Below are 25,602 nucleotides of genomic sequence, written 5' to 3' on the forward strand. Positions count from 1 at the left end.
GTCTCACCGACAAATTCAGATCCAACATATTTTATTTTATTCGGTAATGCTTGAAACCAAATAGCTCTAAGTAAGAAAAGTGCATACTCATTTCCTTAGGCTCATCTTATCTAATTAATTAATCAGACGGCGCCAACACAATAAAATATTTTTCATTACATGATCTTTAAGATGTCTAATTTGGATTTAGGTTTATTGCGATGCTGAGTCAAATAAAGCTTTATTAAGAGAGGCTAAATACTATAATACAGTTTTTTCGAAGGGACATTTACATAAATACCACCCATTTCCTATGTATTTAAATATATCTCTACTAATACTTAAACTTTATTTATTTTTATATTAATACGACCCAAATTATTCATATCACAAAAAGAAAAAAAAATCAGTATTTTAATTTTTAAAAATGTGAAATATGTCTTTCCATATATAGATAAGATGATATATAGGTATAATTCGAAGTATAGATGATTTGGCATGTAATTACATAGGAGTTGAGTGGATGTATGTGAACTTTCCTTGTTCAAATTAGGTTGAAAAGTCTATGCAAAGATAAAACATTTTTTTGTTAGTCGGGGTGTTTTTTGGCTTTGATTAAGTTGATTAAGTAGATAGTCTAATTGATTTGCACTTTAACTAGCAGGGCTTGCATAAATTGAGTTGGCATGAAATAAATTGAAGCATAGGTTATAAATTTATGCATTATTTTAGGTGATTTAGAAACAATTTTAGTTTTGAAGTATTTATGTGATATATTAGCATATTTGACACCACCTAATGGCATTATTTCTAAATAAGAAAATATCTTGCTATCATTCTGCAAAAATCTCAAGATGTGACTTGAATCTAGAAGCAACATTTTAGACAAGTAATGTTCAGACTTTAATGAAAAGCGTCCAATGCTCCGATTTCAACAAACTTATAGTCAAACTGATTGGCTCGACGAGACAAACCCATTGTTATCAATATTGCTCTTATCTGAATTAAATTGAGTCATGATCAAATGATGAAACCATGTATAGAAGTTTTTCGGACGCATTTGAGAGGTCAAATGAATGTCAAATCCAACGAGTTCATAGTTGAATCGAGCGTCCCCAAGACACTCCATTCGGACATCGTCTGATCAAGGGAAGCCCTCCGAGCCGTTTAATCAAAGTAGTTCATATTCTTGTATTAATTGTACACTAAACTCTATAAATAGAGCCCTCGCTCCTTTCATGAGATGGGAGAAAAAAGCTTGAGACTTGAGAAAAACTTGAAGATTTGAGAATGAACTGAAGTACCACACCACATTTACCATCGACTACCGCCAACCTCCGTCGACTACTGTTGACCTCCGTCAACCACCACTAACTGTTGCCAACCACCACCTACCGCAGACCACCGATTGTTATCTTTCGCTGCCCGTTTTTACGATAAACTCATCCGTACAACAATGTTGTAACTTAATAATCCTAGTAACATTTTTCTGTCAGTGTGATAAGTGATTAAAACTGTAATCATTTTTTTATAACAAAACTCTTCACCTGGGTCAGACTGTGATTTTTCCCACTATGAGTTTTCCACGTAAAAACTTATAGTGTAATTACTAATTTTTTTCCCCCTTTTGAGTGTGTTGAATGTTTGTACCATGCTAATCAAAATTATTTTTTATTAATTCCAAATTCTAAAATTGATTTTAAAAAAAAGGGCATTTACATACATACCACACAATTCTTATGCATTTATATATCCAACCCCTAAACAACCATATTTACATACAGTCATTCAAATCCCTAACATTAAATTAAAAAGATCTCTATACATAGTTTTAAGAGACAAAATTGCTATAACTAATGTAAATATCAAACTTTTGTGTCATATATATATATGTAAATACATAAATATTGTGTGGTAGGCACGCAAATATCAAAATAAAACAGATCTCCACCGCAAATTTAAGCAGTCAAAGTTCAAAACCAAAAACAAACAAAGTTGACCGTTTGCTTTTCCCATCTACTACACCAATGACCACCGAGGGTGACCAACAACAGTAATTGGTAATGAGAAGACAAAGACTTCTCAGGTTCTTCTCCTTTTGAAAACAAGGCAGATAGAATTTAAAACCCCCTTCCCTCTTCTATATACATAGCAGTCCTACATACAACTCACTGAACAACAGAGAATTACGGAGAATCAAGTACTCATGGCGGGAGGTAGAGATGGATCGAAGAAGGTTCAATCACGGGGACTGGCTCGTGGCGCCGCTTCCGCCGCCACCTTCACCACCACCGCCGACGGCGAAGAGCTGACTGTTTCGGAGTTAATTTCGCGCTTAGGTAATCATGCTAATACTGATTTCAGTAACTTCACCAGAGTATTTTGATATATTGTTTTTGATTACTCTGACTCTGTTTTTGTTCTGTGTAAGTAATCAAAGATTGCATCTTTTGGTTGCAGATGAGGAAGGAAGGAGAAGGCTTGAGAGTATGAATCAGAAGCTGAGAGATTTGGAGAATCAGATGGAGGCTTTGGAGACGGAGATGAACAAGGCAAATGAATGCTGTTGAATGGAGTTTATGATGAAATTTTAATCTTTGATTGGAACTGTATGTTTTTAGTTGTAGGTCTTTGCAGGATAGAGTTATATATATATATATATATATATATGTATATTGAAGGTTGGTTTTATTCGGAGACTAATTAAAGGGAGGTGGGAGAGAGAGAGTGATGATGAAAACAGAAAGGTGAATATATGCTCTATATTAATTTGATGTTTTCTCAACTTTGATTCAGGTGAAGTACGAAATTTCACTAAAATAGCCAAACAGAGAGAGAGTGTGTCTCTAAAGTGGTCAACACACCTTCACTGCAAACTTCTTAGGCTTACGCTTATTTGTCATGGCAGCGATGTGTCTTTCTCAAATTTAGGAAAATCTGACCGGATATTGAGTTGAATGGAGGAGTGATTATTGATATTGCATTTAAATTTAAGTGCGATCTCTAATCAGAACTATTGAAATATATTTTTTTATTATTAGAGTGGGGCCCACTCGGTCATGATTTTGCACAACACACAAATTTGCATGCAATAATCAGATAGAATGAAGACGGTTGAATCAAGGTTAAAGTGGATGATATCATAAAAATAACTACTAAATATAACTTAAATGGCATAAAAAATAGATGAATTCATTTTGGAAGGTCTGCTAGATGGAAACATAACCAAGAAAATATAAAAATATAAAAAATAAAATGTAACTGACTAATAGTCATACATATTTTACAGAAATGTAACGAACAAAAAGAAGCTGAGAATGGTTAGAGCAAGACAAGTTCTTAACAATATTAAAAGATTTAAATAATTCTTCATGATTTCCAATAAAAATGTGGCATAAAATAAAAAATTACACTTTAATCGGTTGACCGGTTCGACCCCTGGTTCTAGCCAGTCGACCAGTTTGACCGCCAGTTCCAGTCGATTTTTTTCAGTTCTATGCGAAACCAGTTTTTAGCCCAACCAAAACTAGACCACTAGCCGGTTCAAGGTTGAACCGGTTGAACCGACCGGCTTAGCCTGGTTTTTAAACAGTTGGTTATTCCAATTGATCATTTTGAAGTCACTCCATTATGTTTATAGTTCATCGAGAAAATCTGAAAAAATTAGACTTTTCAAAGTCTTTGAATTCTCTACGAATGAAGAAATTTTGAGTCATTTATGAAATTTAATTTCACCCAAAAAAAGAATAATATTTTACAACAAAAATACTATATTTATATAGAAAAATTACAAATTCTAGGAGTTGCTGCCCAACCCGAGCATAAGCTGGTTCCACCCCTAGTTTTAACATCAAATCAAAATAAGTTACTTGAGAGATGAATATGCAAAACCTTCATGCTTTAAATGACACATTATTTTATTGAAAACAAGCTTGATTATATATCATTCAAAACTATGTTTAACAGTTAAATGGGATAAAATGTCATACATATTCCCTCGCGTGCTTTAAGTTTTGATCACTCTCTTTAGAAAGAGTGAATCATAATAATAGTTTTTAAATAAAAGAAATAGTATTTCTTTCATGTTTCATATAATTAAATTAAAGATTGAATAGTCCACAAATTTAATAATAGCAACGATGATAAACAACTTCTTCCATGATGGTGGTAACATAATTATTAAGATAAATAACCTCTTAATTTATAATTAATCATAATATCTAGCATTATATTTTCCATGTTTGCATAATAACTATCAACTCCTTATTATAAGGTATCTCAAAATGTTATTTTGCTAATAAATTAAATTCATTCTATAAAAATATAAATCTTTTTATAATCTTCTTATTAACTCTATAGCATATTTCTCCACTCTTCCATAAATATTATCTTTAAAGTTAAACTTCTTGTGTTGAGTAGGCATAACATTGTTAGCAAGATGGAAGAGGGGAAAAAATGAAAGAAATTGCATTCAACAATTAAGGAATAGTAAGAAAGCTAGGGAACATAATATGATAACTACTTGTAATTCAATACATACATGCATACGTATGTGCATACATACATACATACATAAACACGAGCACAAATATATACATATATATATCTATATATATAGTGCGAACTTGCCTGTCACTTTAGTTGGCAACGTTGTCATAAGTTTCTCGGGTTCGAGGCTACCCTCGAATAACACAGCCTTGAGGTGGAATGCAAAATATTGATGTCCATCTGATACATATTTGAAAAGGGTTGATATTCATCAAAAGGTTAACGTGAGCTAATCATCAAGCCCTTAACTTCTTAAAAAAATTCAACAATTTGTGAAGGATAAAAAATTAACTCTCGCAAACAACACAAAAAATAAATTCACTATTTAAGTAATTTTGAGAAGGGTTGAAGCTAACAAACGGATCAACACAAAGTAGCTTTTGACTTTTTATCAGAAGGATGGCAAGGAAATTGTAAAATTTTATTAAGAGCAAAATTTCTTGAGGAACTTGGCAGAAAGATTAATAATATAAATAAATACAATAATAACATAGAGAGTTTATTAAACTTTTCTCAACATATAATAAATATTTAGGCTTCTAACTTTACCACAAAACTATGAGATGAAAGATGGGATGTTCATTATATGAACAATAAAACATGATATAAGAAACAAATATTATGGTATTATTTGAAAGCAAATAAAGAGGAATTGTAAATAATATTCCTAATAAACTGATTAGAAATTCCTAATAAGAGAAAGCCATCAAGTTTTATCTTTTACTTGCTAGTAATATCTTATATGATTTCAACCCAATGTGATATTTTAATCTAATTTAGTCCTTATTTGTTAGCATTAAAATACATAGTATTTTGTAGTTTTATGGCAAGAAAAAAAGCAAAAATCTTCATAATATTATTGCATGTATTGTTAACATTTATATTTAATTGAAAATATTATTGAGTAAAAAGAACCTTAATTTTCTAGTAATACAATCTAAGGTGGAGAAATATAAGATAATATCTTATGCATGTTCTTGTGCTTTAAATTTCAACTATCTTATATTCATTTTTAATAATTAGTTTTTATAATGATCATTATGTTTCTTACTTTCTCCAATTTTAATTGAAGAAATCGATAGCATATTCTTTCCATAAATATATAATATTTCTTTTTTTATATGCATAATAAAATTAAAGTTTGAAATTTATCAAATTTAAATGATAATCATTATAGTAATCAACTTCATTTCTGATGATGATGATGTTGATAATCTTATAACTAATATTTTTAAAATCTTGTTTTTTTTTTCTTATAAACCATTAAATTATTTATCATTGTAACTTTTATATTTACACATTGATGCTAAAGTCTTTATATGATCATAAATTTAGTTGCAAGATATTTTTAAATATTATTATATAAATAAATCACATTTCTTTCAAAGTCCAATTATTCTATATCAATTTCTTTTTGGCTACTGACTAACTTATCCACCTTAACCTTTATGATCACATAAGCTATATTTCACTTACAAACGAAAAATACTTTAGTAGGATCATATATTGCAGTGATCTTTGCATTAAATATTATCATTGATGTCATTTGTGTCATTGGTACTCTACTTATTGTGGCAAGTGATTTGACTAAAGTCCTTCATAGGCCTATACAAATCAGTCCAAGATCAAAAAGTTTATGTGAAGAACAAAGATTCCATGGGATTCTATAAGGATTCTCAAGGACTTCTCAAGTTCTACAAGAATTCTCGAGTAAAAAATGGCATTGGGGATTTAAGGTTTTTGAAATGATTATGATACATGGATAGAGGTTCAAAATATAGTTATTTGAAAATGTATAATTTAAAACTTTCAAAAGCTATTAACCAAAAAAAAAACTCTAAATCTAGAGTGAAGACCCTCTTAAAATAATGTTGTCATAATTTTATTGTTTAATTCAATAATGAAAAATTTTCAACAAATAAACTTTGCAAGGCTTAATAATTAAAATTTTGAGAGAAAAATTTGGGAAAATACTACAACATAAAAAATATTCTACACAAATAGAAGGAAAGTAAAGAGAAAATGATTAAAATTATCATTTATTTGGGAAAACCAGTTTTCTTTCACAAGAAGGTTTGAGCCACATACCATAACCACAAATCCCACCACATTCGTTCTTCCTCACCATAACTAGAGTTAACTCTCTTTCTAACGAAGGTTGAACACTGAAGAAAGAAGTGTTGCAATTTGGCACTCGATATCAATTTTCTAAATTAAATGATAAGTTTTTGTCTCTTTTTCGAGAAAAATCAAAGCCTATGAAAATATATTATGATTTACTGGTGTTTTAAACATATATCTATATAGTATGAGTAAGAAACAAATATTTTATTTTAAACTTTCTTAATGAATATTCTAAAAAATCATATTTTGAAAATTAATATATATTACAAATTAATTTTAAATTTTAAATAAATTAAAATAATCACTTCAAGTTAGATGAAGAGAGAGAGAGAAAAAAATATTAATATATAATATGATTTTAAATTTTGAATTATATGCAAAATAGACCTCTAAACCTTTTCTAATATTTGTGGCGACTCTAGAGCATTTTTTTGACATTTTTAGGGATATTTCAACAGTTATTGTTAATAGTTTGAACTCAATTTGGCAAACATGAGCCCAAGCATTTACTATTTTGAAGGATTGCAATTTGCAGATTTTAAAAATATTTACATTAAAATTGTGTCATGATGTTTGAAGCTTTTTTACAATCAAAATCATGATGATGATATTAATATTGATTCATCACTCTAATGGAAAGTTTACATTAAATTTTAGGACGTGATTGTGCCTTCAACTTTTTTAAAGCACTACATGTTGATGCAACAAAAGTTGTTAGATGTAGAATATTTTTGTACAATATGCCTACGAAAATAAATTAGCTCACTCATGATTTTTTTTGATTTTTTTATTAAATATTTAAATTTAAATTTGAATACTGTAAAATTACTTCAAAAGCCGTCAAGCCTCTTATTCTAAAAATATATAATCAAGAAGATGGTTTTTAATGAGATGAATCTAAGTAGATAAAATGCCACACAAATTTGAGAATGTTCTCATCCAAACATATTGAGACAGGTTGAATCAGATTGATTAAGCCTTGTGCAAAATAAGCAAATTGTTATTGCACCTTTTTCCCCAACATGACTTACCTCTTTACCAAATACATAAGGGTCAGTGACATTTTTCTAATCACTAGCTAATAAGCTGATCTATGCAAAGCATGACCTTGATCATACACTACAGAAATACAGTTTGTTACTGATCGATTTTTTTCGATGCTCATTTTGTAGCTAAAACTGTGCCGGATATATATTGTGGCTAAAGTTTCATCCACAAAATATTTTTCAACAAAAAACATAGTTGATGTGTCTATCACATTATTATTCGCTTAATAACAATGAATTATCGGCAGAAAATTCTACCGCAAACTTGTAGCAACAGAAATTATAGTCGGTTGTCTGATGCTAACTTCTTTAAACCAAATTTGATCTCGTCAGATGCTCATTTACGCTCTTTCCCCTTTATCTCTTTCGCTCCTGCGATGTTAGGACTCTAATGGCTCTTCCTCTCCGCCAATGCTCGAGGTGTTCTTCACCTCTGCCGACCTCATGGAAACTAGTTCGACTGGCAAATCCTTTCAATATGAGGTAACCATCATTTTTTTAATCTCTTTTGTGTTTATTTTAGTTTTCATCATCAATTTTTATTTTAGGGTTTACAATTATGTGATTGTTTTGAGCGGTACTAATGTAAACGCTTTGTTGATTTTGTTTGTTAATGAGAAATTTGAGAAGATCAAAAGATGTATTCACTACTTATTTCCATTTCTTCATCTTGCTTTGTATAAAAAGGAGATAAGCACACTTTTAGTTTGAGATTTCATTTGAATTTCTATGAAAAACTTATATGATTTCTATCTTAATTCAAAGTTTGAGTTGATGGTTTTTATATTGAGGGGCGAGTAGATCCTTTATTTTAAATTGAATAGTGGTTGGTAAAAATTGAAAATATCCATGTGATTCATATGCGAATTGACTTAGTAGTGGTTAGTTAACCTGTTTGTTTTATTTAATTTTTGCCTAACCAGTATGAATGTTCACATCTTTGTAAACTTAGATATTAGGAAAGATACTTACTGGAATGAAAGAAGTTAGCCACATAAACTCATTGGAATAGAAATATTGCTCTTGAGTTTATGCGAAAATTTAGGGAGATAGTACTTAAATGGGCTGTTCAAGGATTTCAGGAAATTAAACTCTTGACAGCCAAATTTTCTTAGACGTCTAGAAGGGGATAAAGAAAATGATAGCTCATGTTCGAAACTAAATTTTAATCATTGTTTCAATTTTATTCTCCACTAGGTCAATTCAAGAGAAAAATTTTCAAAACTTAAATTTCTTAAAATCTTCTATTGGTTTGTTTTTAAATTCAATAAAATAGAAACATTTTCTTAGTTATAACAAATTGAACTATCAAACTGGATCGACAGTAGTAAACTATAATTTTTTTTTATATCGGGATTCAGTTCGTTCCCTGTGGGATCAATATACTGAATTTAATTCCTTATGCTACTGATACGACATGTATACTTGCGTGAGTCATCAATGCTTCAATACACTTTGTTCGTATCACGTGTGCATGTGTGTGAGGTTGAATGCAGGATTGCCAAGGCACTTTTGGTCAAATATTGTGAATATGGAATGTATCTGATCACCCGTGGCTCATTAGTATTTTTAAAGGAAGATTTACCTAGAGAAGCATGAAGTTACAAAGTGGTAAACTTAACTCAAAATAAATCAAGTGCACTTTCACCGAGTATACCTCATACAAATCTGGGTACAAATTATGGGATTATAAGGGCCAGAAGTTCATCAGGAGCATGAATGCTTCTTTTAATGAAACGAGGATGTAAAAAGACATGATTAATAGTCAAGATTCCCAGCAATTACTTCTCAAGAGTCCAGGTTTAGGCATGTTCACTCTACTAACTAGGCGTGGCTACGCTAGACCTAAAAAAGATTGGGCTTCTGGAGAAGCTCACCAAGGGACCTCATGGGACCTCCAGAAGATCGAATGTGAGCAGTTAATGGTCCTTAGATCTCTTTAGGGACAATAAATGTGTCTCAAAAGAGTTTGAGAGGTCGAATCATCTACTTATTGTCGAGAAAAGCGATTCCAACATGAAATTCGTCTATCCAGGCGTTAAACTTAAGGTTCCAACAAGGTGCAGGGTACTCTAGTTGACAGTCTACACCAAGGGAATGTCCATATCAGCAGGATAAAACTCCATGTCACAGAAACAAATGTCAACCTTAAGGATATCAGAAACAATGTCAGTTTGGCTTTGTCGACTAGGGCACGACTATGATAGTGTAGAACTCATATGTTGTGTCGCGTCACTCGACGATGATGTATCGTGTATGTCGCATCAAAAATAGATTCCGACAATCACTTTATTCGTTCTCATAGAAGATGGGCAATACTTTTGGAGAAGATATACACAACTCAGAATCTTGCAGATATGTTAACAAATGTGGTGACTATTGAGTAATTGGAGCTATGCTTGGCTTCAACTGGAGTCCAGGCAGAATGGGATCGAGAAGTCGAAGAAGTTTGAGATGGGGCTGAGCCACACTATGGTACGTAGCTATGAAGATGGTACATGTGGAGATGCAGATATGGTGGACATGTGTCAGGTGCTATCAGTCTCCAAGTAAGAGATTGTTGAGGAGATGAAATCTACAATACCAAAAATCTAGCACATCCAAAGAGTCGCTCTTGTGCCTGAGCATGGCATAACCACTCCTGAAACTGGCGTAGTTACGTTGGGTGGCGTGAATACACCAAAAACTGCTTCTCTCGTGATGGCACAATAGACCAAATGCGTGAAATAATTATGTCGCTGCTTGACGTGGCTATGACGTCAAGGTAATTCTACTTTGCATGATTGTTAAGTCTTCAATTTGAGCTGCCTCGGGCTCTTACTCCTTTGTGCGATGCTTCACTGCATGCTTCCTTGCGATGGTGAATTGTAGGGAATGTGATTTCGAAGTAAGGGCGTTCTCTTTTGAGATCAAGAGGAAGGTTTGAAGTGAAATTCTGTAAGTTTCCATGCTTGTAGAGAGTTGATTTGAGTGTGTTTCTCAATACAATTTTTATTTTTAATAGTAAAAAAGTTCAGTGGTAAGACTGTAGTTTTTCTCTTGGTCTCGAATTTTCAACCCAAACTCGGTGTGTTTTTTTGGGATTGTTTTGTAGTGCTTATATTCAAAATTTTATTTTGAATTTCTAGAATTGCTGTGATTCTATTCTGCCGTGTGATTTAGATTTCTAATTGATAAAACCACAAAGTTTTATTTCCATCCCAACAGAATTTGAGTATTGCTTGAACCAATATCGACCACGACAAATGTGCTGATAAAAAATCAGGATATTTTGATCTCAAACAAATTTTTGACCTTATTTCTTAAGAAAATAAAAACCAATCATATTTATGCAATTTCTTATATTTTTTTTTTTATTTAAGAGAAAGACGAGCCCAAATGATATTATGCACGATTTCTACCTCACGATAGGAAACTAAAGCCTCAACCACTGTTTTTAAGGTACACACAATTGCTTAAATTATAAGACATAAAATTAAGTTTTCCTTAAAAAATCATCTTCATTTATTATTAGTGAGAATTACATATAAACCATCCATATTATTGATATTTGAAAACTAATCATTCAAATAATTTTTTTGAACTACCAAATTACTATATTTATGTGTCACCATCAAATTATTGCTAATTTGATAAATAAAATGAAAAATATGAGTTGGGATTTTATCACGTACTCTTTGAGTGAGAATCTTAAAAATTAATGAAAGGGGGTATTTGTAAATAGCTAGTTTGGGGTGATCTTTATGCTAAATATGCTTGCCTCTTATTATTACTGTTATTATTATTATTATGAAGAGCTGCTTATATCATCTGGTGTGACGCGCATGTCAAACTTATAGCATTAATGTTGGCCAGTGTCGGTTCGCTTGCTTAACCACCCTCATCGTGATTTCTGTGCTCCGTGCTGGCTCTTGGCGCAGGGAAAATTTGGGAAGGAGAGAACCTCCAAAATTCTCAACGTATTCTCTCGCTCTCTCCCACCAACTCTCCGAAAGCGACTCATTTCCTGTCTTCTCCTTTCATGCTTCCCTCAGATCTGCTCCATACCATCCACGATTAATTTCGCCCTCCCATTCTTGGATTAGCTCTTCATGAAGACTCGCCGTTTGTGGTAACTGCGAGCAGCGCGGCGGGGCAAGAGCGGGGAAGGAGAGAGGATTTCTTTTCCGTTGCAAGTAGGCTCTGCATTTTCCCTCAGATCTTCTCCATACCATCCACGATTAATTGCGCCCTCCCATTCTTGGATTAGCTCTTCATGAAGACTCGCCGTTTGTGGTAACTGCGAGCAGCGCGGCAGGGCAAGAGCGGGGAAGGAGAGAGGATTTCTTTCCCGTTCCAAGTAGGCTCTGCATTTCTATTCTGATTGGGTTTGCTCTATGAATAGCTTGATTTCGCTTAATTTTGAACTTTTATCTTTATTTTAGCAAATTCAGAGGAAAATGGTTGAATCGGGTCCCTTAACTCCTGGCCAGGTGACAATATCTTTGCCTTTTATGTTGTAATTTCTCTCTTCCTGGAGACGGGGAAGTGCATTGTTGATCTTTCTTTTGTTTTATAATGTGAAGTGGATCACATGTTGGTTTTGAAGCTTTTGGCTTCAAATTTTGATAAGATTTGTATATTTTATGTCAAATTTAATTTTCTTTTTAATTTGCTTCGGAAATTTGATCAATTGTTCGTTTCAGTGCTTAGGACCGTTAGGTCCAAGAAAAGCTAATGACTTTGGTGTCTGATTTGCGAGTAAGTGGCATGAAGTATAGTTGTATACAAGGGAATGGAATTGTGTGTTAGTGCAGACTTACTTTTGCAAAGTGTAGGATATGCTGCATGCATTGTGATAATCTTCACTTTGTGGATAGAGACAGAACTATTCAAGATAAAAATGCACTGATGACTTTACTTTAGGTGGTAATGGACTTGTCTGCCCATGATTAGTTTTGTAAGCACACTTAATACTGAAATGGTACTTTGTTCATTGCCTTGGAGCTCAATTTGGGAGGCTCTAACCACCTCTTTTGCTATAATGTTGTTTCTATAGTGTACATATAAAAAATAGGATAGGACAAGCCCGATCCCCTAACCCGAGGAGACTGTCTGTAGGCCAATTCATGGCAGGTTGCTAGGCCCAATAATTTGCGAAACTAGTTTGCGAGCCGGTCTAATTGTTGTTGGTGCTTCACCAACTCAGGTGACCACGGGTCTTCATTTATTCGCCTTAGGCTCACAATTCCCTGAAAATCAACCAAAAGCAAGACTAAAACCTTGCCCAATGAATAGCGTAGATCATGTTTATGATGACTCGATATGAGACAATCCGACACTGACCCTCAGCTAACTCACACAAAGACGAGACTATGAATTCATTCAATGTACAAATTGGGCTCTATTCACAGCTTATTCGCTCTTAGCAAGTCTGGCATCCTTATTGAGTCATTGACTTGTCTTGTGAATCAATTATTGAGGGTGTTATTGGATCAATTAAGCCACATGAGATGTTACCCCGGTACCGGACACCATCATACACCTTTATTAAGACAGTTGTTCTTTCATGTAATTGTTACACTATGCTATATAAATAGAAGTCGCATGGTCATAAAATGGACGAGAGAAAAAATACACAAAGAAGGGATTCTCTACATGTTACATTCGTAAAAATACAAACCTAACATCATTATCTAATTTCAACTGCTCACTCCTCATTTTGTTATTCATGCTAATATGATATGGCGTTCCAGCCTTAGTGGTGTGTCCGCCGGATAAATTGGAATCAAACATATAATTTTGTAAGTATTTGGCAAATATGTCAGCTATTATGAGGGTGTAAAAAAAATTAATATGGTAAATTATTGTTGATAAACTTATCAAAAAATGAATGAATGCGGCGAGGGTAAGGATGGGGGCCGTGACAAGTCAAAGAATTCATTGTCTATACGTTGGATGTGAGTGAAGATAAAAACGCATGGCTGTTTGAAAGAGGTATAATTGTCCTTTAGGATGAGAAATGACTAATCATGATAGCTATAGGCTATGTTTTGCATAATATGTTGAAAGATGAACCAATTTAAAAAACTACCAGTCTTGCCTGCTATAATTTTAGTTCTTCAGGTCATCAAAACTGAGATGAACTATTATCATATCCACCTAATGCACCATGGAGATTGAGGCATTGCTATTTGGCTCAAATAGTGACAACGATAATTCAATTCATATACACTAGTTTTAGATGGCCATATGGTTGAATGCACCGAAATGCTTCTATCTTGAACTTGGATTATGGACGTACTGCTATGGGCTAATGTATATCATGAAAATGACCTTTCATTTTAGCATGTCCAGAAATGAATCTATAATCATTGTAAGTTTCCTAACTCATTGGGTTTGTCTATATATTTGTGAAATCTAAATATGGTGTGGGGCTTACTTTCAGGCATTTGTTTTAAGATTCATTTATTATTCCATCCATTCATCCTTCCTTTTCATGACTACTTAACATGGTTATTACTTATTCACTACATCAGACGATTGTGCAATCTTGCCTTCGAGAAGATGTCGTCTTTTTAATAGTTCTATTTCAAGTTCTAAATCATGCCTTGAAATATATAGGATTGTTGTGAGCCAAAAGCAATCGTGAGCTGGTCAAGTTTCTTAAGGGACACAATATTTTGTATGGGCCCGCCCCCTATATACTTGACCAAAAATGTGAGCTTGACCGAAGGAATTTTCTATTTGGAAGTTATTTCATTGATTAAGTCAGAGCTGAAAGTAAATAGATTTCCTTATAGAGAAAAGAGCGAAAGAGATGAGGTAGGTCCCATCACACCTCCTATGAGTATTTGTAGTGTTGAATTATTGGGTTCTTACCCTACTTGGGTGAATGTATGGTGAATGTTGAACAATTTGGTCCTTGAGACCCATGCTAGATCAAAATAACCCTTTATTGCTAACAATTTGTTTCTTTGAGTGATCAGCATTAGAAAATCACTTGAGGTTATCCTAATTTTCGTTTTAGATCATCATACCTATTGGAATAATGAGGGATTTGGCCTTTGGCTTTGATATTGGTGTAGTTTGAGATTCAGATCAGACCGTTGGATTTGTTGAAGGCTTTGAAATATGTGCTTGATTTTTTGAGTTTAATTGGATTGTCTTCATTACGGTTGATCTTCCTTTCATCCATTATTACTCCTGGATCATGACAGCATTAATCTTGACGTTATTGATTTGTTCGTTTGCATTTTTTAGGGGCACATCAATTGCCTTCATATTTGTTAATCTTTTGTAAATTTTTCAAAGATACATGTTGTTTTATGCTTATTTTTTTAATTCGCATATGAGATGGTGCAAACTTATTCAGGTCCATGTAACAGATTGTGATAAACTATTTCACACTTGATACATGCTACCATGGCAGTATTTCCCAACACATATGCAGGGTTAATAAAATATTGGAAGCTTAAAGCTCATTCAATACTAACATGAAATCTAATTAAATAAAAATTGAAATTAATTTTTATCTGCCTTGCTCAAGGATTGCTCGCTCTAAATTCGTTTGATTCAACTTGAAGGTTATTCAATACCACCCTAACCGCACCAAACATGATTTATGCTTGACCGCTTGCAATCTAAAATGGGCAAGAGCTTGCCCCTGCAAAATAAGATACATTATAGGTGTAGTCATATGGGGCCACATAACTAAGGCGGATAATTGAGTCTACTTGAAGTAATATATCATACATTATGAGCCTAATTAATGTTTAGTCGGCTACATCAGTACAGTGTTGCATTGCATTTCCAAACTTTTTTTTTTTTGTTTAGTATGAAGTAAAATAAAATAAGTACTTTTTTTTTCTTTTATGCTTGAAGGGCATCAAATCTTATCTTTTCCTTACATTTTGGAAATCATCAATATTGAGTGATTTCCAAATTTTGTGCTATAAGCTCGCGCATGAGTTCCATCTGCATCCATTGCCTGTTTTCCCCATAATTGGTTGCCTTGTTGCCTGCCAGTACTAGCTGTCTGCCACCACTTCCACTCGTCAACTGCTTGCCATCTCCACCACCCATCAATGTCGTTGTTCTTTGCATCGTTGTTGCCTCCATTGTTGTTTGTCATTTTCGTTGCTGGCCCCTTATCACTCATATTTCAATGAATTTGATATACATTCAACGAAACACTAGGCTCTATGTTATATGTGTTTGATCTTTTACAATTTTCTAACTCTAGCAATTCTAGAAAATTGTCCTTGTTATACTCACATTATTAGCTCGTTATAATACTGAGCTAAAAAGGAAATTTTTACAGCCTTTATTGCTAATAATTTATTTTCTTTATATTTCTAAGAAAATGATCCACCACTATTGCTCCAAATCGTGAATTCATACTTTCTCTTAAAAGGACGCATAATATTTATAAGAAGGCGAGTCATCCTTTCCTAGGTCTTTTAATCTTAACAATGTATGTTTCATTCTTCCGAAATTTAAAAGAGTATGCTAGTGATTAACACCTTCTTAAAGTGACTTAAGCTTTCTTATATCATAGAGTAAGCATTAGTTATTGAAATGTTTTATCTATTGTATTAAAAAAAATCTTACCAAATGGTCATATAAATTACTTCTAGTGCAATAATATTTTTTGAAATATTAGTTTAAATAAGTATTGCAAAGTCTCCCTGATGTGACATCTACCTGTGGGATGGGAACCAGATTTCCCATCCAGATTGGTCCAGCCTGTTTTATTCTCTTGCTGGTCCAGTGAATTAGTATTCTGTTTTGCTGGCCGGTTCATTACCAACCTATTAGCTGCCTTATTTAGGTTATTATTTAGGTATCTTTGTTTCCTAGATATAAATATGCTGTTAAACTTGGTTTGGACACTTTTAGTTTTGTTTTTATGTATTTAGAGATCATGTTATCTGATTTTCTGTCCTAAGGAGTGCTCTATCACTTTTCCCTTACAAGTGATGTGCTTGTAGCTTCTTTGGGAATATGCGGTGGATCTCCCTTAGCTTCCATGCCTCGCCAGTATAGTCTATTGCCATGTTAACTGCTGTCTTTCTCCTGGACAGCAGTCAAACTCTTTTGTTCCCCTTCCAATCTCCAGTAACTTTACATATTCTCTTCCTTTTGCCATCCTACAGTACCTCCCTGCTAGATGCAATCCTAGAAACATCTTCTTGGAACCCTAAAACGGTGTCACTCTCTTCTCAACTTGTGCATTAATTCCAATGCATTGACTCAATTCAAATTGTTTAAAGCAATTTTATAAATTTTAACGACCATTATAGGTCATAAAATGTGTTTTATTGATTATAATAAAATTGATTGATGTATAGATTAAAAAGAAATGCTTTGAAAGCTGAAAAATGATTGACTGACAATTTTGATCTATCTGAAACTAATTCCGTTAATAATGAAATGTTATTATACGACTAATGCAAGAGAGCTTACTTGTTAGCATCAAATAAATAAACTTGTTAATCTCTACTTTGAATTATTCTGTTGAATCAATTTACAAAGATGAGTTGGCAAGTATGCTCGTTTAAGGTGGACAGCCATGCCTTTCCCATGCTTTGTGCATGCTGGGGATTTTTTTTTATTAAATGCCCAATTTATTATGTAGGCATTGGGACCATCTGATTAAGGTGGCCGTTTTTGATTATTTGTATTTGAAGAACTTTTAACAATTGTTAATAAAACTGAAACTAAGATCCATAACTGAGTAAGGCAACTGTCAAAGTGCAAAATGAAATACAAAATCTGCCAAAGGTTTCAGAATTAAAACTCTTGCAGCATGCCCGACCGATGAAAAGTACATTTTAAAACCTTGTGCATTAAGGCTCTTTTAACTTGTTAAATTTATTAAATTTGATTCAAGATTATTTCTATTCTGTTTCGATTTTGGCAGCTGATTTGTTTATGCAGGTTTCTTTTATGCTGGGCTTTATCCCTGTATTTATAGCATGGCTTTATTCGGAAACATTGGAGTACAAGAAATCTTTCTTTCCATCAAAAATGTAAGTTTTCCTTTATAAATCAATCACAACTCAACAGCCTTAAAATTTTGAATCTTTGAAATAAATTGGGAATGATTTTTCTACCGCTTGAATTAGGATTACAATTCAGTAACGTGACATAAATTTTGGGTACTTTTCTTTATTCTCTTAAACATTTCATCATTGCGCAACTATTCCTCACTTTACAGAAAGATATTCTGTATTTATTGGTGTTTTTTTCCTTCGTTTCTGCCTTGTAGATGACAATTGATAGTTTATCTTAATAGATTAGCAGCAGAGCTTGAATATGATGTTGGAAACTCTGTAGATAGATATTCATAGAAACTGACAGAGAAGATTTATTTACTTTTATGTTTCCTGCACTTACTAGCCTACAAAACTTGCTATATTATGGCTTACATTAACTTTTTCATTCTTTTATATATGATCAGATTGAGTAGTCCCTAAAAAGTCAGGTGGCCTCTACCACTATTATTACATATGAAACTGAAACTTCATTAACTTTTCTATTATATTCCAAAAAAGGATACAATTCACACTCTCGGAATGGTAACTAAGAAATCCTTCTTTTAGGGAAGGTTAAACTAGATAGTTGGTTATGTTGGAATAATTGACTCTGTTGGGTATTCAAAGTTTTTGAGGTAAAAAATATATGATAGAAGATGTTAAAATGAGGCAGTTTAAATTTTCATGGGTCCACCTTACACACTAGCGTAATTATTTGACTCAAATTTAACTTGGATGAATTCAGCTGAACAACTCATTAATTCGCTAATTAACTTGATTAAGTTATTCCATTTTATGAATCCAATTAATCACTCGATCAACTCAACACATGTAGAACATGAATCTAAAGTAAGCATGGAAGATCTGTTTAGTAAATGAGTTCGGATAATCTTTCTAACCTCCTTAAAAAAATCTTAAGAGGTTCAAATTCTGTTAAGTAACAGAATTAACAAAGTAAACCGTATAAGATGTTAGCCAAACAAGGGTGTGAGTAGAAATTTAAGGGTTTTATTATTTCAGCTAATTTCAGCTTCATCAACATGAGTTCTGTTAGTATATTTGTGTCATCAACCATTCAAATGTTTGAATTTGAATTATTGATTTTAGAATCTGTTGAGTTCTTGGAGAAGTGGACAACAGGGAAAACACCAGAGAAGGATTTTTCATTTCCTAAAAGCAATCTATTAAAACTGGGCATTATATATACGGCATTTTGCCAGGATCTGTGTAAAAAGGAAATAGTTTTTTAACTTCTCCCCCGCGCCCACAAAAATAAAATCCATAGAAACACCTTGAAATATGCCCGTTCAAGCATATGAATAATCTGTAATGCTATTGAAACTATGGTGAATCTTGCTAATTTTTTTTTTCAGCACTGCATGTGGAATTGCACTAGTTTATGCTGGATAAACACAATTCTTTTACTTAACTTCCTTTAAAATAGATGTGTTTTGTATAAGGTTTAATCTTTGCTTTTATGATGGTAATTCAGCTGGAGTTGTCCATTTCAATAAAACCAATTTAGAGCTTAGCAAAAATGGAATGATATTATAATTTTTTTCCTATGCTGATGTCTTCATTATGATATTGCTGAAATGCCAGCATGAGGTCCTCCCTGCCATTAATTTATTTGAAATGCTAAAGCTCATGCATCTAATCCTCAAAGCCTGTGGTGTATATGATTTAATATAGCAAAGAGCATATCTACATTTGGACTGATTATCATCATTGGCAAAATAATCTAAAGAAGAATTTATTATGTGTTTCCATGTGGAACTATTAAGAATGGAACCTAGATTTTTAATAGGCTTCAGGGCCAGTGATGTTTAAAATTTAAAATCAATTCTGGTTTTTGGCGACCTTTGCTCGAAGACGGTAAGAAGCCAGTAAGAGACTTGAAATCTGGCTCAAAATAGATCAGTACAATTCCTATTTAGCTCAGAGAATGATCTGCTTTATGCTTGATTCATCTTGAAGTAATTGAACTCATATTTAATTTGCCTCATAATAATTGGAGCAAAGGTCCAACCTTGAAAGGAAGTTCTTGTTATTGTCCCAGTTGTGATGGTGATTGGATTGTAAACAATCCAAACCACAATATTGATGAAAAGAGGAAGCAAGGAGCAAGGACAAGGGATTAATCCTATGACATAGGATAAGTTCAATATAGAGTAATTATCAGATTCATGACCACTAGTAGACATTGATTTTAGTATATTTTACTTTGTTATTTTCTTATGCTATTTTTCATTGGAATTTGAGGTGAAAGTTATTTGCAAGGTAATAATTTACATATAAAATGTGTAATGTGAGCCAAAGTTTTTATTATGTTTGGGCTCATAATGTCAAATCACTCAAGTGGGGCCCATAGCGTTCTATCATGATTAGTATCTCACCATGTCAAGTCATTAAAATCCAAGCCAAAGAAAGCAGAAAGTTAATAATTATGACTAAATTACATTTATTGTAATTTATTTTTTTTTCTGTGCGTAATGTTATAAATATCATAAAATTTTTAATGAAAATTTATTGAACAACAAGAACAATAACAAGAAGCCTTTATTCCACTAAGTGGGATCGACTACATGAATATTTTTTCTCCACTGTTTTTATTTAATTCTAAAAAATTAAGATCATTTTTTATAAATTATGCTCAAGTCTTTTTACCAACCTTTCTCAACGTAAGTCAAATCTAAAACATCTACTTTCCTAGTAGGGCCATCAAATGATCGACATTTCATGTGACCAAATCATCTAATGCGACTCTATGATTTTGCATGCCGCTGGAGCAACTTAATCTCTTTTGTAGATATATATTCATTTTGCATTTGGTCTCTAAGTGTAAAGCCACTCATCCACTCGAGCATTCTCGAGCATTCTCATCTCACATCTCAACAATACTTAACTTAATTTTATGCTTCACATTTATAAACTGACAATCTGTGCTATAAAGCATTGCTGGTCTCACTGCCATCTTATAAAATTTTCCTTATCTAATTGGTACTTTTCTATCACCCAACAGTACTCGATGCATTCCTCCACTTAAACCATTAAACTTGAGTTCTACCAAAAAAATCCCCATCCATGTCACTATCACTTTGAATAATAGACCTGAGAGATCTAAAAGTTCACTGCTTTTAATGATCACCCTTAGTTACAACCCCGCCACTAGATCTACTACTATTAAAATATATTTAATGTATTTAGTTTTAGATATACTAAAATGAAAGCCTTTATACACTAAAGTTGATCTCTATAATTCAATTTTTTTTTTCGAATTCTCTCCCCAGTCTTATCCACAAGAAGGATATTATCAGTAAAAAACATACACCAAGTTACATCTTGTAAATTTCTAGTAAAAACATCCATAACTAAAGCAAAAAGATATATGCTTAAAGTCGATCCCTCCTGATGTAATGTAACTGAAATAGGAAAATACTTGGTTAATTCTCCTTGTGTTTGAACACAAATAACATCTCTAGTATACATATTTTTAATGACTTAAATGTAAGCAGTATCAACATTTTTTTTAGAACTCTCTAAAGTACTTTTCTAAATCACTTAAATGTAAGCAATATCATATATTTTTTTTCTAAATCAACAAAAATCATATGTAGATCTTCCTTATGCTCTCTGTACCTCTCTATTAAATCTTTCAATAAATGTGTAGCTTTTATAGTAGGTTTGTCCGGCATGAATTCATACTGATTTTGAGAAATTTTTTGTATCATGTTGTAATCTTTGTTCTATTGCTCTCCCATACTTTTAATGTGTGACACATCAACTTAATTTCTCTATAATTTGCACACTGTTGTGCTTCTTCTTTATTCTTAAAAATGTGAACCAATATAATCTTTCTCCACTCATCAGATATCTTTTTAGTTTTTAAAATAATATTAAAAAGTTTTGTGCTAAATTTTTTTTCAGATTTTCTAAACATTTCCACACTTCTATTAAAATACCTTCAGGTTTTATTGTTTTTCCACACTTTATTTTTTTAAAGCTTCCTAAACTTCAGTTTTACTAATGTGACAATAGAGAACAAACTTCATTATTGTGCATGATATTAATATCACTAAAGTAGATTGTATTTTCATAATCTTCATAAAAAATGTTTATCAAAATGTCTCACATATCTATTTTGAATGTCCTCATCTAAGAGAGTCGCCCATCCCCCCCCCCATGCTAATGAAAATCTGTCCTCCAAACTCAGCTAATTGGCCTTCTTTTTCACAATCCTCACGAAAACAGCTATATAATGAACCAATTTCATATACTTATTTCCAACATCTTTTGTTTTCCAAAGAATATTTTAACTTATCATGTATTAACATATAAATCACTTATACGATCCACATAAAAGCAGCCTTGTCAAAGGATCAGCCCAAAAACCGCTTGGTAGATCTTAGCTATCTATGGATCTCCACCTTCAAGGAATACTTTAAGCTTCAAATTACTTTCATTGGTTCCCTTGCATTTCCTATGACCAAATAAAAATAATTATCATTAAACTCTACCTCAAACACCACCATGTCAATTGCATCATCATAATTTATGTTTAATTAGCAAGTTCGTCTTGAATTTAGTATAAATCAATTTGAGGACTAATTAAAAAATTCCTGAAATTCCCATTATAGTGCATTCAGATAATTTAGGTTGATTCCTTTTATTAAGGACTTAATGTTGTTGAGCCCAAACAAAAGTTGTTTAATATGACCAGTAGAGCTATTTCTGTTAACCAATTTCAGATTCTTAAATTGATTGCAGCAAGAATACTCACTTGTAAGACAGGAGCTTGTTGAATAATCGATTGATCAAACAACAATCACTGATCTCTCAATATTCTTCTGTTTTTTTCACATTTCAGATAATTTCCTTTCTGAAATGTAGGACATGTAGGTACTTCAATAGACTAAGGCCTTTTGTTGTAGCTTTGAACAAATATAATTACAACCATAACATCAACGATGAGAATCTCAATATTATCAAACTGGATATTAATCATGCATAGTGGGATTTCCTAGGAGAAATTATTTATCTTGAATGTCTAGGGTTTGAACCGCTGAACCACTATAATGATTATTGATAGCTTCTCTTGGAACCTTTCAGTAGTGGATGTTTAGAGTTGAAAATCAAATATCACACATCACTGCTCATTGAGTATGATTTTTGGTTGGGGACCAATTGGTTTCAATCACAATAAGTTTCCATATATTTGTTTTAACAATTCCAGGATCTTGTTCAATCTAACAAACAGATTCTCAAGTTTCTTCTTTTGAATAATAAGAATTTGATATTATTAAGTCCACATTGAGTTTTGCATAATGCCACCGGTAGAGCTATTCCTTTAAATTCATGTTAGATTTTTGAATTGGTTGTGGGAATACTTGTTTTTTAGATTAAAGCTGATTAATCCATTGCTCGACAACAGTTGGTGAACTCTCAGTTCAATATTCTACTTTCTCAGATTTTCTTTAATGTACAAACTGAAATGCATGACATGTAGATACTTTGATAGATTGAGGTTTCGTAATGTGAGCATGAACAATCATAGCAGTGGCTCTAGCATCAACGATGAGAATCTCCAATTCATCAATATGGATAAAATCCATTCTCGATAAACTTTAGCGACAATAAATCTTTGGCAGTGCTAACGAGATATGACACCTTTTCTTTCTTCAAGTTTTTTTTTTTTTTAATTAATTCATGGGGCTTCAACATCCAATATGTGCTTACCCTTTTGACAAGACTTTCGGTGGTGGATCATGTACATGAGGTTCGAGTCTCACGCCCTAATGTTCACGGAACGAGACTTGCCTGGATTAATAATGTTTTATCACATCAGATGATTGTCTCTTAACATGCTCTCTATTAGCTCTAATCATAATATGTCTTTAGTATTTCTTCTTCATAAGGCCTTTCCTCTTAATGAATTTTAGGATTCCATGCACTCTGAAAAATAGGGTTTTATGTATCTTGTTCTCCTCAACAAAATCTAACGTTATTGATTCCAAAAGGATTGCTTTATTTCACCAGCAGAGTTGTTCCTTTTGCTCAATTTTAAATTATCAAATTTATTACAGGTAGGAACACTCACTTTTGGTTGTGGGGCTAGTCGAGCGGCAGGTCTACTGGGCCATTCTCTCCATTTTTTTTTATTTTTGTCTCACGATCAACTTTTTTTATGCATATAAGGAAACTTCAACCTTGTGCATGCACTGTGTATAAAGCTCAATAGTTAGAGTGGTAAGTTTGAGTACAGGCACTACGAAGGCTTCTTGTCTAGCAAAAATCGTTTTCATGGCCTGGTCTTCAAGTGGAGTCGTGCTTACAAATACAAAAGCCCTTTTTGAAGATTCTCGCCAACATCATCGATAACTTTTGATCCTCTCATGGGTTGGTGAGCACGACCTGCAAGTTAAATTATAGAATGAGGCCCCACATGATGACCTTGAGTGTGCATGTCTTGGACGGGTACGACAATAGACTCCCAGATAAAGATTTATGGGTCATACTCTTATGCTTACAAAGACCTTTTAGTTGTAGATTCCTAAGTTGATAACTACTGGTCTTGCCCTGATGCTCACTAGACATAATTGACTCAAATTTATGAGTAATTATAATAACTAAAAATAATTGAAATTATCATTTATCTTTTAAAATTTTTAAGCTGCTATTTTAGCAAATATAAATATGACTAGCCAAAGATAGAAAAATAAATGTTTTTACGCTGAGTTGCTGGAAATCTATGGGCTCTGAAATTTAAAAATACTGGACTTTTGAGTCAATTTTTCAGAAAGCATATAAGATTACAGATAAGACACTACCAGTGATTTCACCCTCATTTTATGAGAACTTTAAGATCTTAGGTTAGTTGGTTTCTACAGGCGCAAATCTCTATAGTTAATTGCCCTTTCCGATAATGGGAGAGTACTTTCAATTAAGGCTAGTCATTAGAAAACCTATTGTTCATCATGTTGTAGTAGCATATTTAAAATTTATATCTTATTAAGTTATCACTTTGAGCTTAATGGTGATTGTTGGTGGAAATGATAACGCGCCCAATCAAGTTGTCATGGTTTTGTCATCCCGGGGTGTCATAGTCTTTGGTATACTTAGTAAGAGGAGATAGTTGACCCAACCAAACAGAAGGATTGTCGTCAATAATCATGAGTTATTTCCTCTAAGGGAATCCTATAGATCTAGGGTGAATTTGTTTCTAAGGGGATTAATCTATGTCGATCTTAGCTGACGTAAGGCATTATGCTTTAGCAACCCTATTATACATCACTCAAAGGGCAGAGTGCCATTGGGGAACATACGGGCTACAACCATGACTGTTTTACAGTGGAGCCTACTGGTCAAACAACCTGATGGAACCTGCTGGTAAAACCATCCGACATAAAGGCTCAGGTCATAACCACTTTTAAGTAGAGCCTACTGGTCAAACCACACGATCAGAGGACTTGCGAAACACTTTATTGACACGTACTTATTTTGAGTTTGAGTTTAGTATTATAATCTATGTGACATTTTGCTCTATGTGAGCTTGAGTCAATATTAAATTTTTCCACCCCGACAAACGATATAGGATGATGGATGAATCTTTACTTTTCAACATTTAGTAATAGATTTTATTTAAGCAATTTAATAGACTTTGTCATTTGAAAATTTGATTTTAACAAGTAAACCCCTCTCCGGTTGAAATTTAAGATCAACACGACCATCATTGAGAATTTTAAAATACTTGTTTTGGTGTTTTATTGAGCTTATCCATTCAAGCATTCAAAAAGGGTCAGTCCTGTCAACTGCAGTCCATGTTAGGAGGGGGATTAGACTGGTTTCATGGGAGCTCAATCCTGTCTAATATATTCCATTTAGGGAAA

The 25,602-nt window shown here is 32.9% G+C and overlaps 2 protein-coding genes across 3 annotated transcripts in view; both read left to right on the top strand.

Annotated features, from left to right (window-relative positions):
- Nucleotides 1-2,057: 2,057 nt before the first annotated feature.
- Nucleotides 2,058-2,640, top strand: LOC110027370. The gene is made up of 2 exons (XM_020728767.1): nucleotides 2,058-2,318; nucleotides 2,440-2,640. Exons 1-2 carry the CDS (start codon nucleotides 2,186-2,188, stop codon nucleotides 2,547-2,549), a joined length of 243 nt encoding a protein of 80 aa, XP_020584426.1. The 5' UTR covers nucleotides 2,058-2,185; the 3' UTR covers nucleotides 2,550-2,640.
- Nucleotides 2,641-11,544: 8,904 nt separating this feature from the next.
- The window catches only part of LOC110027581 (protein REDUCED WALL ACETYLATION 1-like), a 29,810-nt gene continuing 15,752 nt past the window's right edge, over nucleotides 11,545-25,602 (top strand). For both annotated transcript variants that reach the window (XM_020729070.1, XM_020729071.1), the window contains exons 1-3: nucleotides 11,545-12,036; nucleotides 12,122-12,169; nucleotides 17,619-17,710. In XM_020729070.1, coding sequence (XP_020584729.1) covers nucleotides 12,137-12,169; nucleotides 17,619-17,710 — 125 coding nt within the window. In that variant the 5' untranslated portion in view covers nucleotides 11,545-12,036; nucleotides 12,122-12,136. The remainder of the gene's footprint in view (nucleotides 12,037-12,121; nucleotides 12,170-17,618; nucleotides 17,711-25,602) is intronic.

This window comes from Phalaenopsis equestris, unplaced genomic scaffold (assembly GCF_001263595.1).
Source record: "Phalaenopsis equestris unplaced genomic scaffold, ASM126359v1 Scaffold000428, whole genome shotgun sequence".
Taxonomy (NCBI): domain Eukaryota; kingdom Viridiplantae; phylum Streptophyta; class Magnoliopsida; order Asparagales; family Orchidaceae; genus Phalaenopsis; species Phalaenopsis equestris.